The following is a 16,451-nucleotide window of genomic DNA, read 5'->3' on the forward strand; positions in this document are numbered from 1 at the left end:
ATCTGCCCCCAAAAGCTATTTCCTCCCTCTCCACTATGATCTGTCCTGCATTAATGTAATTCATATAAGCTTGAGACATAAATATGTTCATGTGTGGAATCCTTGGGGAAACCTTCAGTTGCCTAAAGCACTGGAAGAGCAGTTGTGACCTTTATCGCAAACATCCCTTGACTGTAAAGCATAGAAATCAAAGAGAAAATGCATAAATAAAGCTTGCCCAATATTTTTGGTTAAAGTTCTTTCATCTGGGAAGCAGAAACCTAGGAAGATGTCTCGTGTAGAGTCAGGTTATTGGTCCATATAGCTATGCACTGTCTCCACAGACTGACAGTGGCTTTCTGGGTGCCTACAGCCACACCACCCTGAATGCACCCGATCCCGTCCGATCTCGGAAGTTAAGCAGGGTCGGGCCTGGTTAGTACTTGGATGGGAGACAGTGGCTTTCTGGGTTTCAGACAAAGCACATTCCCAGCCCTACCTGGAGATTCCAAGGATGGAACCTGGGACCTTCTGCGTGCAAAGCAGATGCTCTGCCATTTGGCTTTCCCCCAATCTAAGCTTGCCAGTGTCAGCAGAGAGCAGCCAGCTGAAAAGCCAACCCACCCGCCAATCACACCCAGCAACACAACACAGAGCAGACATGCAAACTCATTATACCTCAGGATGAATTGGTCCACAGTGATGTTGTTGGTGACCGTCACCAGAACACTCACAACTTCTCCTTGTCTGATGGGTTTTGCTGGCAACCAGATGACGACGTTGCTGTCGAGCCACAGCTCTGTCAGCTGAGAGCTCTCCGGGGTCCTGTAGAGAGTGATGGAACCAATTCTCTGCAAGTGGGACATGGTTTCCCCTGACCCTTCCTTCCCTGGGCGGATGGCGTTCCCCTTACGGATGTCTTCCGAAGTACACTCTGTATTTTCATCTGCAGGCTGAATGGTGTAGTAAAGCTCCACTGAGCTCCCTTCAGACTGATTGGATGCTTTTTTGCGGCCGGTGACAACGGTTGCTGGGTTAAACCAGGTGGGCTGAAGTTCCAGGTCAGCCACACACAAGCCCAGATGACCCTTCAATCTGCAGCTGCCCCGAACCTCCCGTGTTTCCCGAAAGGCAAAGACTCGCATGCAAGGCAGCTGCTCTGTCATGCTGTAGTCATCCCAATCTCTTCCCACGATGTAAAAAAGAACTTGGACTTTGGGCCTGGTCAAATAGACCTTTTCACTCATGATGTATGCTTTCAGCTTCCAATTGAATGTAAATTTGTTGGTGGATCCAAAAAAGCTTGAGGTCAGCAGCAGGTCCTGGGGCACAGCCTGTTCCACAGAGAAGGGCCCATAACTAGCATTGATCACAGGGGTCTTCTTGGCTTTGTAGGTGAAGAAGGTTTCCATCCGAGATTGCAAACTGGAGTTCCGCATGAACTCCTGGTTAGTTTCTTTGAGGAAAAGTGAACTCTCGGTGCTGGAGATCTGATATCTTACAGGTAGATATGTTGGCAGAGAGGAAAACTTCTGAATGTTGTCTGAGGCCCCACGGCCAACGGTCACTGTTGGCAAAGAAGGAGGCAAAAAACAAAGAACAAGATGGGTCAGACGAGACAATGCCCAGTTAGCTATTTGTGCAAGAAAGCTCCAGTTTGGTTCAGGGCCCAATTTTGTGTCCTTGATCGTTCCATGCCCAATATGATCTGAGGCCTGAATGGAATTAGGGACCTTGCAACCTGCTAAAGTTGGCTGTTGTGGGGGCAGGGGGGGATATTCCTGGACTACATCATCTCCCATTCTCTGTCTCCCCTCCCCACCACATGCTTCATATCCCCTCCTTGACAGATCCAGAGCACCATGGGTGACTCTGACCCCATCCAGTGCAACCCAGGGTTACCACAACCCACTCTGGACAAATCCTGGATCAGCCCAATTCAGTTTGAGATCTGGGATTTCTCCAGACCAGATGCAGTTATGGCTGCAAATGAAGTTTTATCAATCAGTGTCTCAGGAGTGGAGACGTATCAGGAGGGGGAACGTCATGCCCAGGGGCCAGATGCAGACCTCAACTTTTCTCTATCTGGCCCCTTGGACTCTCTTGAGGCAACATGTTCTCTCTCCAGACCATAACTTGCTCTGTACCCTCCTTGAATGTACCTCTTCCTTCCTGAATTTGTCCAATCTCCCATTTCAACTATCTAAGCCAGGGGTTATCATTATATCTTGTGGTAGCAGATTTGATTAAAAAATGCCCTATGTGATAAATAACTTTCCTTTGTCTGAACATAAGAGCCCTGCTGGATCAGATCAAAGGTCCATCTAGCCCGGCATCCTGTTTTCACAGCAGCCAGCCAGATGCCTCTGGGAAGCTTGCAAGCAAGACCTGAACATAAGAGCATTCTCCCCCCTTGTGATCACCACCAAATGGTATTCAGAAACATGCTGCCCCCAGTAGTATAGGTAAAACATAGCCATCGTGCTGATAGCCATTAATAACCTCCCACTCCATAAATTAGTCTAATCCCCTTTTAAAGCCATTCAAGTTGGTGGCCATTACTACATTGAGTAGGATCAAATTCCACAGTTTAGCTATGCCCCGTGTGAAAGCTCTTTCTGTTGTCTGTCCTGAATCTTTTATTCTGACCCAAATCTACCGTCAGGCAAATTATTATTAAGCTGAAATAAACTGGATTTATCATAGTCTTGCATCTTGGAGCATAGTTGCTATTATCATCATCATCATACCTTTTATTGGCATCACATACAAACATCACATATCCCTCCTGCCCTTAAGATCTTCAACGCCAAAATTATAGCTCAATTGCTCTATGGTATTCCAGTCTGGCTGCCAGGGTTTACGCAGTTGATAGTGCAGGCAGTGCAGGCAGCTTTCCTCTTCAAGATTATTTACTCTCCCACGCTGTGTACCCTATGCAGCCTTGTGTCTAGAGGGAGGCCAACACAAGGTAGAGTCTGTCGCCTGGTTGCTATTAGAGATTAGCAATGCTGGGAGCTTGCAGAGGCTCAGAGAGCTGCAGGTATCTCACTTGTAGTGGTTGGGGCAGGGTGGAACCGCTCCCCTGGCCCCCCATCCGCATTGTCACAGTGACAAATCAGAGGAAGAGGGGAAGAAACAAAGGGCAGCATAGTGCAAACACACTAGCAAAGCAAATGCGGCACTCCTGCTGGTGTGTTTGAACCTTGCCAACCTTGCTGCCACCTCATCCCTCCTTCTCACCTTCCTAGCACACCACAGTGATGGCAGTGACAGATCATAGGAAGCTGTCATTTCATTGGTCCATCTTGGCTCTCCAGGGTTCCCGGAAGAGAGTTTTCCCCAGCTCTACCTGGAGATGTCAGGGATTGAACCTGCAAAAAAATCTGCAAAGCAGATGCCCTACCACTGAGTCATGGCTCAGATATGGTTCTTGACATCTCAGGTTTAGTTTTGCTCATGTTTCACATTCTTTTTTTAAAAGAGAAGATTTAAGCTGTTTAATAACCCACTAAAACTTAATTTTATGATATACAGGTTGCAAATTCTCAGTTCCGCCACCATTGAAAAGACAGCCAGATTCATCAATATTCTACCAAGGCATTGCAACACAAACGCATCAGCACCCATCTGCCTTTGTACAAGCACGGAACTAGGTGGGATGCTAGCAAGTGAAAAGCAATAAAGGGAGATACTTTCTTCTGATGAGGCAGGGATAGGAAAATAGCAATGAGTGCCACAACTCCAGAATGTTAATTTAAGGTGATGGACCTTCATATTTAATTCATGTTGGAGAGATAGGTGGCAGGATTTGTTCCTTCCAAATGAGCAAACTGCCATTAAGAGCCAGAAAATGCAATAGGAAATAGTAATAGCAATCAAACAAGAATAGAATATATATTTTGATTTTGCTAGACGTGGGGAGCTGGGGGATGCTGAAATTCACACACCCGTTCCCAGCAACCACTGGACACCTTAATCAGCAACCTCTCTTGGCTTCTGGGATTTGAGTAAACAATGCCCACACAATTTCTAGCATTTCGTCACATAAGGACTATGATTATTTTTTTTATTTAAAAGAAACTGAATGGTAAAGCCTACATCCTCAGGAATTTGAATCCTGAACCCAGCACTTCCATGACAACACTACCCTCAAAAAAAGCAACAACACCACATCCCTAAGGATAGGATTCAAAACTTCTACACCTGCTGAATCCATGTCCACCTCCAATTTTAAAATCCAGAGTTCTAGCCATCAGGTTCCAATGGAAACACAAAGGCTTCTATAGCTCTCCCTTTGTCAGAGGCCTTAGGCCTGAGGATCCAGCCTGAGGATGCTGAAGCTGTAGTGGTTTACCACACAGGGCAGGCACATAAAAAGCCAAAGATTCCTGACAGTAGATATTCTTGACAGTTAATCAGACCTTTTCATTTAAAGGCTTAGGCACAGCATGAGCCTTACTTAACCCTGATTGCACAGAGGTCACGGATGAGATATCAAGCAGGGCCCAGACAGAGCCATGAAGTCTAAGCATCCTGAAGACCTTTTTATTAAATTCCTCTGGGCTAGACTCTAATATCTTGGTTGGGTGCTTATTACCGGCCCGCTGCCGTGAAGTGAAAATTGCAACCCCTGTAATAAAGGGGATTTTCTATTTTCACCCTCCCCTGCAGGGATGCTTCGCCATCCATCGATGTTTCGGGAGCCTTTACTGACACAGATCAAATGCTGGAAATCTGTGGACAAAGCCACATGAGCCCTTTGTGCTGAAATAAGCTCTACACAAAGGTAACCCAAATGCAGTGACCAAAATAGTTTTGTTGGGGTGTGTGGGAAGGTGGGATTAAATGTGCCTACAGAGATATGACAGCATTCTGAAATGTAGTCCACTTGCAAGTTCCAATGGGTAGAAGTCAGTTAATTCCTACTCACAGTAGACCTGATAAAATTAATTGAGCTACGTTAGTTGTGCCCATTACTTTCAATAAGTCTGCTCTGAGTAGGAGTAGCATTGAATGCCAACCAATGTTTCCAAAGAATCTGAAAGGTCTTGTTGTAACCCAACCTTGTGACATTTCTGATGAGAGGAGCTTTTCTTCAGTAGTAGTGTCCTAATCTCCCCCAAGGACTTAGAAATCAAACTATTACCATGACTGGGGGTCATGGTTTATTGGTGAATCCAGTATAGTGTCCCAGCATAGATCTATAGGCTGCAAACAGGCAAATAAAGGCAGAGTATAATGAACATGGCCAGGCTTTAACTAAGACATTGATCCAAGTTTCCTAGACCAGACAGATGGGAAGTTGCCTGCTCCTGATGGGGTTACACTCCCTCTGAAGGAATGGGTACACATTTTGGGCGTACTTCTGGATCCATTACTGTTGCTTAAGGCTCAGGTGGCCGCAGTGGCACAGAGTGACTTCCACCAGTTTTGGCTGGTGGCCCAGCTGCACCCCTCTCTAGACAGGGATAGCCTAATGTTTGTTGTCTATTTTCTGGTAGCCCCTTGGTTAGATTACTACAATGTTTTAAATATGGGGCTGCCTCTGAAGACAGTTCAGAAACTCCAGCTGGTGCAGAATTCAGCGGCCTGGTTGCTCACCAGGGCAAGATGGTTTGAGCATATAATGCCAATTCTGGCCCGACTACACTGGCTGCCAATTAGTTTCCTGGCCCAATTCAAAGTGCTGGTTTTGACCTATAAAGCCTGAAGCAGCTCAGGACTGCAGTACCTTAAGGACCACCTCTCTCCATATGAACAGACCCAGACCCTGCAATCATCATCTGACATGCCTTCTCCATGAGAGATTTGGAGGGTGGCAACACAAGAATGGGCCTTTTCTGCAGTAGCTCCCTGCTTGTAGAATGCTCTCCCCAAGGAGAAATCATTATCATCATCATCATCATCATCATCATCATCATCAAGTTACCTGTCCTTTTGGAGATGGCAGAAGTGAGGGCATTTAAATTCTACACAACCTCAGTAGAAGGGTAAAGTTTTGGTGCTCATCATCTTATAGATATAAGGACTCAACTGAGTTTTGCAGTTTGTCAGAAAAACTCCTCCTGTTTTGCAGAGCTCTCCTGGGTCCTGAAATGCCCAAATTTGACCAGCTACCTTGAACCAGTGCTGTGCTCTTTGCTTCATGCTTCCTGCCACTTGCTGACCTTTGCTCCAGGCTGAATTTCCCCAGATCTTGCCCAGGATTCCATGGGCACTTGTACCAGCAGAAATAAGAGGTCTCATCTGACAAAGATGGAATCAGATTTCATACATTACAGAGATGAATCACTGTATATCAGGGATGTAGTGTGACATTCACGATTATGCATACAGCAGCAGTGAGGAGACTGGGGAGTGTATGGGAACACTGTGAAGTGTATTCCTGCACCCTTGAAATCCCTGCAAACAGACACACGCACACATACCTTTTGTGGCATAAAAGTAGGGAGGACATTTTTGCTCCGTCCTATGAAATAGAGATCCATTTCAAAAAAGGACAGACCCTGGACAGGCTAATCCAGAATAGGTGTGTGTATATGCGTGAAGAACCTAAATCAGATGCCTCAAACATCCCATCTATTTTAACACATTTCAATGTGTCCATTAACTTCACCAAGATCAGAAGTGGTTATGTCAGGCCTGTAAGAGTCAATGTGCTTTATTTATTTGTTTGTTTTCAACATAACCTTCACTAACCTTTGCGGCATCCTCCATCAGGAGGCAGCTTCTGTAAGGTCATCGACCGGCAGGATAGGAGAGGTTCACAGGTTTCAATCACAAGAATCCCACAAGGTCTATAGCCAGCTTGCACATCATTTGTGAGAATTAGCCAGGAAGTGAGGAGAAAGACAGGCCAGTGGGATGAAAGGGCACAAGTATATCCAGAGTTTTTAAAAAGGGGGGCTATTCGGAGTAAAAGGCCAAATTCTCCTTGCAATACATAAATCAGAGTCAGCGCCCTGTCATGGAACATTAAATCAATCCATGATATTTTTCTAAGATAGTAGTGGTCAGTCTAACCTCCTCCCACCATTAGACATTAAAGTGCATTTAAGAAGAATGAACAGGAAACAACCCTCCACTCTCAATACTTAAACTCCCACATTTCCTGCATAATTCTTTTGAGAGTCCACACTGGTATGGCTGAAGCTTCACTGTGATATGATCCCATGCGTCTGAACAACAGAATCACATTGAATGAGTAGATTGCTCTAAGGGACCCCAGAGCTTGAACTGAGAAGCTCTGTGACCCTCTAGATCACTGGTCTCCATTAGTGGGTCATGACCTGATCCAAGGTGGATTGAAAAAGCAGCACTAACACAATGCAAATATATGGTAACGGGTTAAAAAATGGGTCTCCGATTACATGTTTGGTTTAAAAGTGGGTTCCAGGTCTGAAAAGGTTGAAGATGTTGCTGCACTCCAATTCCCATAAGCCCTACTAGGATGTTGAGAGTTGGGCTCCAACAGCATCTGGAAGGCTACAGATTCACTATCCCGGGGGGGGGGGGGAACTACCTATGGGAAGAATCATAGCTCACTTATTGAAGCATGGGAGGGAAACAGGAGTTGAGGTGCTCAAGGCAAGCAGGCACCTGTGCCACTGACATGCTTTGTCTTTAGAAGACTCCAGGTCCAATCCCTGGCATCTCCGTTAAAAGGACTAGAGCCATGAGTCCACCTAGACCAATACTAACTTATCCATTGCATTAGCAAAGCTCTTTCCCAGCCTTTCAACCTCATATGCCTTTTAACTGGTGATGTCAAGAATTGAACCTAGGACCTTCTGCATGCAAAGCACATATCCTGATACTGAGAGGCAGACCCTTCACTTTCTGATTGTTGTGGCCAGTGACACAGATGTCAGCCACCCTTGGACTCATCAGTTTCTGCTTCTCTTCCACCAAACTCCTCTTTTAAAGGTGGGCTTACACACATAAGAAGCCACTTTATACCAAGGAAAACTGAGTGGAGGCTGGTGCACATTGGGACTGGTGGGGTGGAAGGCAGGGGGCCCACAGTAGACGGCACCAGAGCCAGTGGCAGACAAGGCCAACTAATGGTAAGTTCTACAAGGGTGACAATAAGGAAGCTGAGAGCCACTGCCACCCCCAGAACTTATTGCAAATATAAAGGCAGTGGAGGCTGGTCCATCAGCATACATGACATACTGCCCCACCAAACTTAGTCTACTCTCAGCTAGCCCCCACCTGCCTGCCTTCTTACCTACAACCACTCCTAGGGTTGGCTCTAGCTGCCAGCTTCTTCCTCCTCCTTAGTCTCCATGTTGTCCTTGTAGAACTAAGAAGGGAGGAGGATGGGGATGAAAGTGGAATTATTTGGCTCTGCCTCTCACTGACTCCACCTCCAGCTGGCCTTCCTACACTCCACCCTACCAGTTCCAACAATCATCAGCCACCACTGCTCCAGAATCAATGAGAGAACCACCAGCAAGAAAATGTATCCCTCTGAGCATCAGCCTTGCATGGTTGTAGGACAATAGCTTGTCACCTGTGATTAAGGAGACCTGCAGGTTGAGGGCAGGGGAGGCTCTGTCAGAGTGATGCTCAGCGCCACTGCTGTTTATGTCTCCTGCTACTTTATATGCTCCATCAAGTTAATACAAATAAAATAGGTCATGCCTTTATGATATAGGGGTAGGTGGGGGAGAGAAATAATGCAGACGTTTCCTAATTAGGACTGCATTGTTCTGATGTTTCCCCTGTCAGGCTGCTCCTTTAATGCATTGTTTCTTTGTGTTAGGCCAGCTAATTAAAGAGGGGGAGGAGAGAAGAGGAAGGCAAATCCTGGATGCGATGTCATTCCCCCCCTCCTTTCCTTCCTTAATGGCAATGAATTTTTCTCCCCCTTTCAATTAGGGCCACCACCATTAATGGATTGCTCTGCTGAATTAATAGCTCAGAGGCAGTATAAAAATAGAACCCATTTTAATCAGAAGCAAGGACCATGACCCTGCCATTGCCATCATGGAAACACCAACACCGGCTATACTTGAAGGTGCTTCCAGCAAAAAGCTCCACGTCTCTAAGGATCTCCAGGCAGAGAATTGAAAACCAGGCTTCTATGCCCTCCTTTTCTGTGGCATTTTTGCAGCTGGTCACAAGAGGCAGCAGCTGCTGCTGTTGCACTGTCCACTGCACTTGGGTGTCACCAATGCTGCTGGCCAGAAGGAGGTACTGCAGCTACTAACTTAGAGTTGTGGGTGTCATAATAAGGCTACTGTTTCAGAGCTGCAGCTAGCTTAAGGGGACTGACTACTAGGCCATGGGTAGGCAAACTAAGGCCCGGGGCCCGGATCCAGCCCAATCACCTTCTAAATCAGGCCCATGGATGGTCTGGGAATCAGTATGTTTTTACATGAGTAGAATGTGTCCTTTTATTTAAAATGCATCTCTGGGTTATTTGTGGGGCATAGGAATTTGTTCATTTTCCTCCCTTCAAAATATAGTCTGGCCCCCCACAAGGTCTGAGGGGCAGTGGACTAGCCCCCTGCTGAAAAGGTTTGCTGATCCCTGGACTAGGCAAATCCAGCCTTATAAAAACTCAGCTCTCCTAAATAGGAACACCATATTTTTTGAGAACAAAGGATGCACCCTAAATCCAACATCCTGCTTTGCAGAAAAGTCAACCTCTGGAAAGACAACAACGAGAGCATGGAAGCCAACACTCTGCCTGCCGTTCCTCCCTGCCAAATGGAATTCACCCTGCCTTTAAGATAGCAGTCCTATTTAGCAGTTTGGGCTAGCCATTGATAGACCTCCTCCACATTTTTTCCTCATCCCCTTTGAGTGTCACATAAGCCAGGATGCACTGCCACACCCCTTCTAAGAATATACAACTTTCTAAGATTATACAATCATCTTCTAATTATACAATAATGATAATTAGGGATGCATTTCAACAATCAATACAGATCTCAATTTGTTGACTTTCAGGTAGAGCTTCTATTTTCTTTGCACATATATCGGCAAGTGGTTTGGAGCGTTCTAGTATCTTCTTTCGAACTGCTTGTCAAAGTGCAAGTAGATAAATAGGTACCGCTCCAGCAGGAAGGTAAACGGCGTTTCTGTGCGCTGCTCTGGTTCGCCAGAAGTGGCTGGCCACAGGACCCGGAAGCTGTATGCTGGCTCCCTTGGCCAGTAAAGCGAGATGAGTGCTGCAACCCCAGAGTTGTCCGCGACTGGACCTAATGGTCAAGGGTCCCTTTACCTTTTTAGTATCTTCTTGCTGAGTGACTCAAGTTGTGTTTTTCATGAAGTTTCATTGTACCTAACAGAAGTTGCACATAATGTGTGTTTTCAGTATTCCTAAATGCTTAGCTTGGGAGCATACAATGGCCCATCACCTCCTGCTTAATACTCATTGAGCAGCTCTAGGAAGTTGGAAACCGGGACCCTGCTACTGAAATAGTATTGGATCTTTGACCACCTCCCTCCCCCAGGACACCACACTACTAAACTAAATCTCTGTGGCTCAGTGGTTTGCCACAATGGCACCGTTTGCCAGATGCAAACACTGCCTTAAAATCAGTAGCCATGAAAACAGAGCTCCCCCGCTAACAAAACACTCTTGAGGTGTAAAATACCTAAGCAGGGAGTTTCCAGGAGCAAAGACCATTCAAATTCTAGACTGTAGTGATAACAGGTGGGAAAGAATCCATTTACCCTGGAGTAAAATCTTCAGCATGGCCTGTGTGCCCCAGCCTGTGGCCAACTCCCTGTGGCACCATGTTTGTGGCTGAGCATCAAAGCCACAAGTTGCACCCACTGAGCCAAGTATCTGGGATGCTATTGAACGGCCGTTTGTGCCCCCCAGTCTGCCAATTCTGCCAATTATTAATTGCAGTCCTTTTATTTACTGGTAAACCTGTCATTCTCTTTGGTATCACATTTAACAACAACAACAACAACAACAAAAATGTTTTGTAGTTGAAACCCAAAAGAATTCTTTTGAAACCCAAAAGATTTGTAGTTGAAACATTGTAGTTGAAACAGCAGCTCTTAATGAGAAACTATTAACAGGCATTCCCCCCACTGCCCAGACTCTGCTACCCCTGTTCCACCCCTCAGAATGAGCCTTGGCAACCTGAGCTGATGCCTGAACTTTCACCTTTCTCTTGGCAAAGAACCAGACTAAGTCAACATCTCTGGGCTGGTTTCCATTACCAACTCCTGATTAACATACAGAAGAGTCATTTCTCCCCCCGCCCGCCTTCTTTCTTCCAAGCACCCAGCAGAACAGGAAAACTTCAGAAGAGGGGGCCTCCCGATTGATGTCTGACTTTGGAACTGAGCTCATAAAAAGGGAATAATTAAAACCAGGTTACCGGGGGGGGGGGGCAGAGGATAGATTCTTCAGAACTGTTTTCCCCTCCTCTGCTGCTAACATTGCACTTCATCACAGCCTAAGAAAGGAAAGGCTGAAGGTTGTTTTGCATCCTGTCCAATGCTTAAAAATAATCATCTATCTGGATCTATCAGATATGGGAATTACTAACATGCAGCTGAATGAAATAAGTTGCTTTTCTAGCACTTGGTGCACTGTTGACCCTCACGACAGGTCAAGTCAAGGGGCTTCTTGCATCTGCCCCCTAACCTTTTTGCTAGAATCATAATTCCTTGGTGCAAATTGATGGTGTGGCCACATCTTAAATACTTTGCACTAGTCTAATTGCTCCACCTCAAAAACAATACTGCAAAACTGGAGGGGGGAAATTAAGGGACCACTGAAGTGATCCTTCCCTAGAAAGAATGGGGGAAATTTCATTTGGTTCTCATTTTTAAGCAAAGCTGACCTTATTTCATTGTTCTGAACTATTATGAGGATGGGAATGGAGTTAGCCTTCCAATTTTGCAACACAAAGGGACATATATAGGAAGCTTCCACATACCAAGTCAGACCCTTGGGTCATCTACCTCCATATCATCTACACCAGGCACGTCCAACAGGTAGATCGTGATCTACTGGTAGATCACTGGTAGATCACCGGCTCCCCAAAGAAGCTCAACAACTTTGCCTCCCCTGAAAAAGCTTGACATTTTTGCCCTGCACCCCCCAAAACAGGGCTTTCCTTCCTAAGAAAAATTCAACAACTTTGACCTGAACCCCCCAAAAGGGGGGCAGATCACTGCCAGTTTTTAACACTGTGAGTAGATTGCAGTCTCTTGGGAGTTGGCCACCCCTGATCTACACTGACTGGCAGTGGCTTTCCAGGTTTTCAGGCAGGGGATATTCCCAGCCCCACCTGGAGATACCAGGGATTGAACCAGAGGTCTTCTGCATGCAGAACAGATGTTCTACCACTGAGCTATGGCCTTTCCACACCTCTTAAGATCCACATCTTGGCTCCACCCACTGATCTGCTTGTTTGTTTTAAAAGAGGTTGTCAGATTGAAGAGTCCTACTACAGTGGAGGCTGGTTTGTTAGAGCAAGTGGTCAACCTCAGTTTGCCCTCACCAAGTCCCCATCTGTTTTGCCTCCGTACTTACAGCTAGTCCTGGGGGTGCCAGTTTCCTCCTTCTCCTTAGTCTTGCTCTTGTAGAACTCAGCAAGGAGAAGGAGGATGGGGACAAATCTGTTACAAGTTGGTTCTCCTTGTCATTGGCTCCAGCTCCACTTGTTATTGGGGCTCCCTGAATTCTGCTCCCAGAAGCCTCAATGGGCACCAAGCACCACTGTCAGAGGCAGAATCATGGAACTTCACATCACAGCCATCATCACAGGGGGTTTGATCTGGAATACCAAGAACATCAGATCTGAGCGAAACCTAAGCACAATTGCAAACAATGGCCTTAGATGTGGAACGACCTAATTTTCTTTCTTGGAACTGAGCAAAATAAAAATAAAAAATCCCAAGATATTCTTTTTCTGATTACTGAACAGAAGGTAGTCATTTATTTTGTGTTTTCAAACATGATCCTTTGTAGAATGTTTCTCCCCTCCCATTGTTCCCGCCAACGGTGATCTCATTTCATAGCAAGCCTGCTCAGGCTGAATTGAAAGCAGAGATGCTCAGAGCTAAAGCGTCTGTTCCCATTTACTGTGGCTGCAGCAATGCAGGTAAAGGGAAACACTGGCTTGGGAAATCTCTCAGCTTGCTTTTTTTAACCATTTGGGAGATTGCGAAAGGAACTGCCACACACAGTGCTTTGCAGGGTGCCTTGATGGTTCATGAAAGCCCTTTGAAGTCATCCGGACTTCTATCCTGGATCTTCTCCCTCCAGAGAGATACAGCTCAGTGACAGGGCATAAAAACATAGGATGAGCCTGCAGGATCAGGCCTGTGGCTCAAGGCCATTATCCTGTTCTCATATTGGTTCAACCAGATGCCTATGGGAAGCCTGAAAGCAGGACTCAAGCACAAGAACTCTCTCTCCTCCTGTGCTTTCCAGCAGCTGGTATTCAGAAGCATCAAGACCACCGACTGCGGGGGCAAAGCTAGTAGCCATTGGTAGCCTTATCTTCCATGAGGGTATGTTTTGTGTGCAGAAGATCCCTGTTTCCATCTCTGGCATCACCAGGTAAAGTAAGGTAAAGGGACCCCTGACCATTAGGTCCAGTCGTGGCCGACTCTGGGGTTGCGGCACTCATCTCACTTTACAGGCCGAGGGAGCTGGTGTACAGCTTCCGGGTCATGTGGCCAGCATGACTAAGCTTCTAGCGAACCAGAGCAGCGCACGGAAATGTCGTTTACCTTCCCACTGGAGCGGTACCTATTTATCTACTTGCACTTTGACGTGCTTTCGAACTGCTAGGTTGGCAGGAGCAGGGACCGAGCAACGGGAGCTCACCCCGTCATGGTGATTTGAACCGCCAACCTTCTGATTGGCAAGTCCTAGGCTCTGTGGTTTAACCCACAGCACCACCCGCATCCAACAGGTGTTGTTGTTTAGTCGTTTAGTCGTGTCCGACTCTTCGTGACCCCATGGACCAGAGAACGCCAGGCACCTCTGTCCTCCACTGCCTCCCGCAGTTTGCTCAAACTCATGCTGGTAACCTCGAAAACACTATCCAACCATCTCGTCCTCTGCCGTCCCCTTCTCCTTGTGCCCTCCATCTTTCCCAACATCAGGGTCTTCTCCAGGGAGTCTTCTCTTCTCATGAGGTGGCCAAAGTACTGGAGCCTCAGCTTCACAATCTGTCCTTCCAGTGAGCACTCAGGGTTGATTTCCTTCAGTATGGAGAGGTTTGATCTTCTTGCAGTCCATGGGACTCTTAAGAGTCTCCTCCAGCACCATAATTCAAAAGCATCAATTCTTCGGCGATCAGCCTTCTTGATGGTCCAGCTCTCACTTCCATACATCACTACTGGGAAAACCATAGCTTTAACTATACGAACCAACAGGTAGACTGACATAAATATCCCTGTCTGGAGCTCTACAAAGCCACGGTCAAATCAGTGTAAACCAGATGTGGGAAACCAAAAAACCCAGGGACTGAATGCAGCCTTTCAGGCCTCTTCTGCTCCTTATCTCCAGGCCACACCCCTATATGGCCCTGTGCTGTGCCCTCCTTGAGTGCTTTTTCCTGGGTGGCTTCCCATTGAGACATCTGGTTGTCCTCTATGAGAAATGGGTGCTGGACTAGATGGACCTTTGGTTCGATCCAGTATGGCTCTTCTTTAGCCATACCAGCTGGAGCTGATGGAAGTTGGGGTCCAACAAGGTCAAGAGAGCCACAGGCTTCCTCATCACTGCAATCAATTGTTCTCATTTGAAGGAAGTGCCAACTTACTCCCACTTAAGCTACTAAGGACATGGGTGGCGCTGTGGTTTAAACCACTGAGCCTCTTGGGCTTGCCGATCGGAAGGTCGGCGGTTCGAATCCCCATGATGGAGTGAGCTCCCATTGCTCTGTCCCAACTTCTGCCAACCTAGCAGTTCGAAAGCACGCCAGTGCAAGTAGATAAATAGGTACCACTGTGGTGGGAAGGTAAACGGCATTTCCATGCCCTCTGGTTTCCGTCACTGTGTCTTGTTGCGGCAGAAGCAGTTTAGTCATGCTGGCCACATGGCCTGGAAAGCTGTTTGTGGATAAACACTGGCTCCCTTGGCCTGAAAGTGAGATGAGTGCCACAACCCCATAGTCGCCTTTGACTGGACTTAACTGTCCAGGGATCTTTTACCTTTACCTACTTTTACTTAAGCTACTGAACTCCACTACTGGATCTTCCTGCCCATGTGCTGTGGGTGAATATAGCTTGTCTACATGCTCCCTTATATTTGCCAATAGATGCAATTGCTGTTGAAGCCTCACTCTTGCGATTTTAATGCTGGCAAGTAAGCAGTCGACTCCCCTCAGAGCCAGGAACTTTCTGCACTTGGACAATGGGCCACCAGGGGGAGCTGCTTGAGTGTCCCTTGCAGTTTTTATGCACCCCCCCATCCCACCCCATCTAACTGTTCAGGTTTCCATATCAAAATTTATCCCAAACAAGCCTCAAATCCCCAGGAAATCACAGGCATGAACATTCAAACACACAAACCATCAACAAAACAGAATTCAAACAGCAGAGAATTCTGTTCCAGCATCTCTTCTTGGATATTTACGCCAATCAGAGTATGTGAATTTCTGAAAAACCATTCATCTGTGGTTTTCATCAATGACAGTGGTTTTGCTTTGATCATACTGGTTCTGGCTGTCCTGGAACGCACTACTGCAGGTGTGTGTGTTCGTGTTTGTTTGCTCTAGATTGTTACAATTTACATGCCTTTGATGGCCAGAACAATGGTTGGGAGTACTGGACCACAGCTCAGTGGCAGGGCATCTGTGGTAGAACATCTGCCTAGCATGCAAAAAGGTCCCAGATTCAAACCAGTGGAGGCTGGTCCATTAGCCTGTCTGCCTGTGGCACTAGCTGTTATTCTCCTCCTCTTTCATCTCGCTGTTGCCTTTACAGAACTCATCAGGAAAGAGGCCAACCAGAAGTCATTGGTTCTGTCTATTATTGACTCTGCCTCCACTGTCTGTTGATCAGCCTTCTGACCTGCCAGTCCCAATGGGCACCAACCTCCACTGGCTCAGTCTCTGGTGTCTCCAGGAAGAACTTCAAAGAGCTCCTGTCTGAAAGCCATTGCCAGTCAGAGTAAAGGCAAAAGTAAAGGTAAACGACCCCTGGATGGTTAAGTCCAGTCCAATTCGATTATGGGGTCAAATTCCACATTCAGGTCGAGAGAGCCAGTGTTTGTCTGCAGACAGCTTTCCGGGTCATGTGGCCAGCATGATTAAACTGCTTCTGGCACAACAGGACACCGTGACAGAAGCCAGAGCACACGGAAATGCCGTTTACCTTCCCACCGCAGCAGTACCTATTTATCTACTCACACTGGTATGCTTTCAAACTGCTAGGTTGGCAGGAGCTGAAACAAAGCAAAAAGCAAGGGGAGCTCACCCCGTCACGGGGATTCGAACTGCTGGCTTTACGATTGGCAAGCCCAAGAGGCT

The 16,451-nt window shown here is 46.7% G+C and overlaps 1 protein-coding gene and 1 long non-coding RNA gene across 3 annotated transcripts in view; one reads left to right on the plus strand and one right to left on the minus strand.

The window, feature by feature from the left end:
- LOC310833894 (transmembrane protein 132C-like) overlaps positions 1-16,451 on the minus strand; it is a 251,125-nt gene that overhangs the window by 162,853 nt on the left and 71,821 nt on the right. The window contains exons 1-2 of one of the 2 annotated variants that reach the window (XM_083717001.1): positions 6,682-6,774; positions 658-1,546 (exon numbers count right to left, since the gene is read on the minus strand). In XM_083717001.1, coding sequence (XP_083573127.1) covers positions 658-1,546; positions 6,682-6,724 — 932 coding nt within the window. In that variant the 5' untranslated portion in view covers positions 6,725-6,774. Of the gene's footprint in view, positions 1-657; positions 1,547-6,681; positions 6,775-16,451 lie in introns of those variants that run through there. The other variant, XM_083717000.1, reaches the window with a different exon arrangement.
- LOC310834349 lies at positions 3,537-16,347 on the plus strand. The gene is made up of 3 exons (XR_014559213.1): positions 3,537-3,635; positions 4,654-4,768; positions 15,907-16,347. It is a non-coding gene; the product is annotated as an uncharacterized lncRNA (long non-coding RNA).

The sequence above is a fragment of the Podarcis gaigeae genome, assembly GCF_964106915.1.
Source record: "Podarcis gaigeae genome assembly, chromosome: 16".
NCBI lineage: Eukaryota > Metazoa > Chordata > Lepidosauria > Squamata > Lacertidae > Podarcis > Podarcis gaigeae.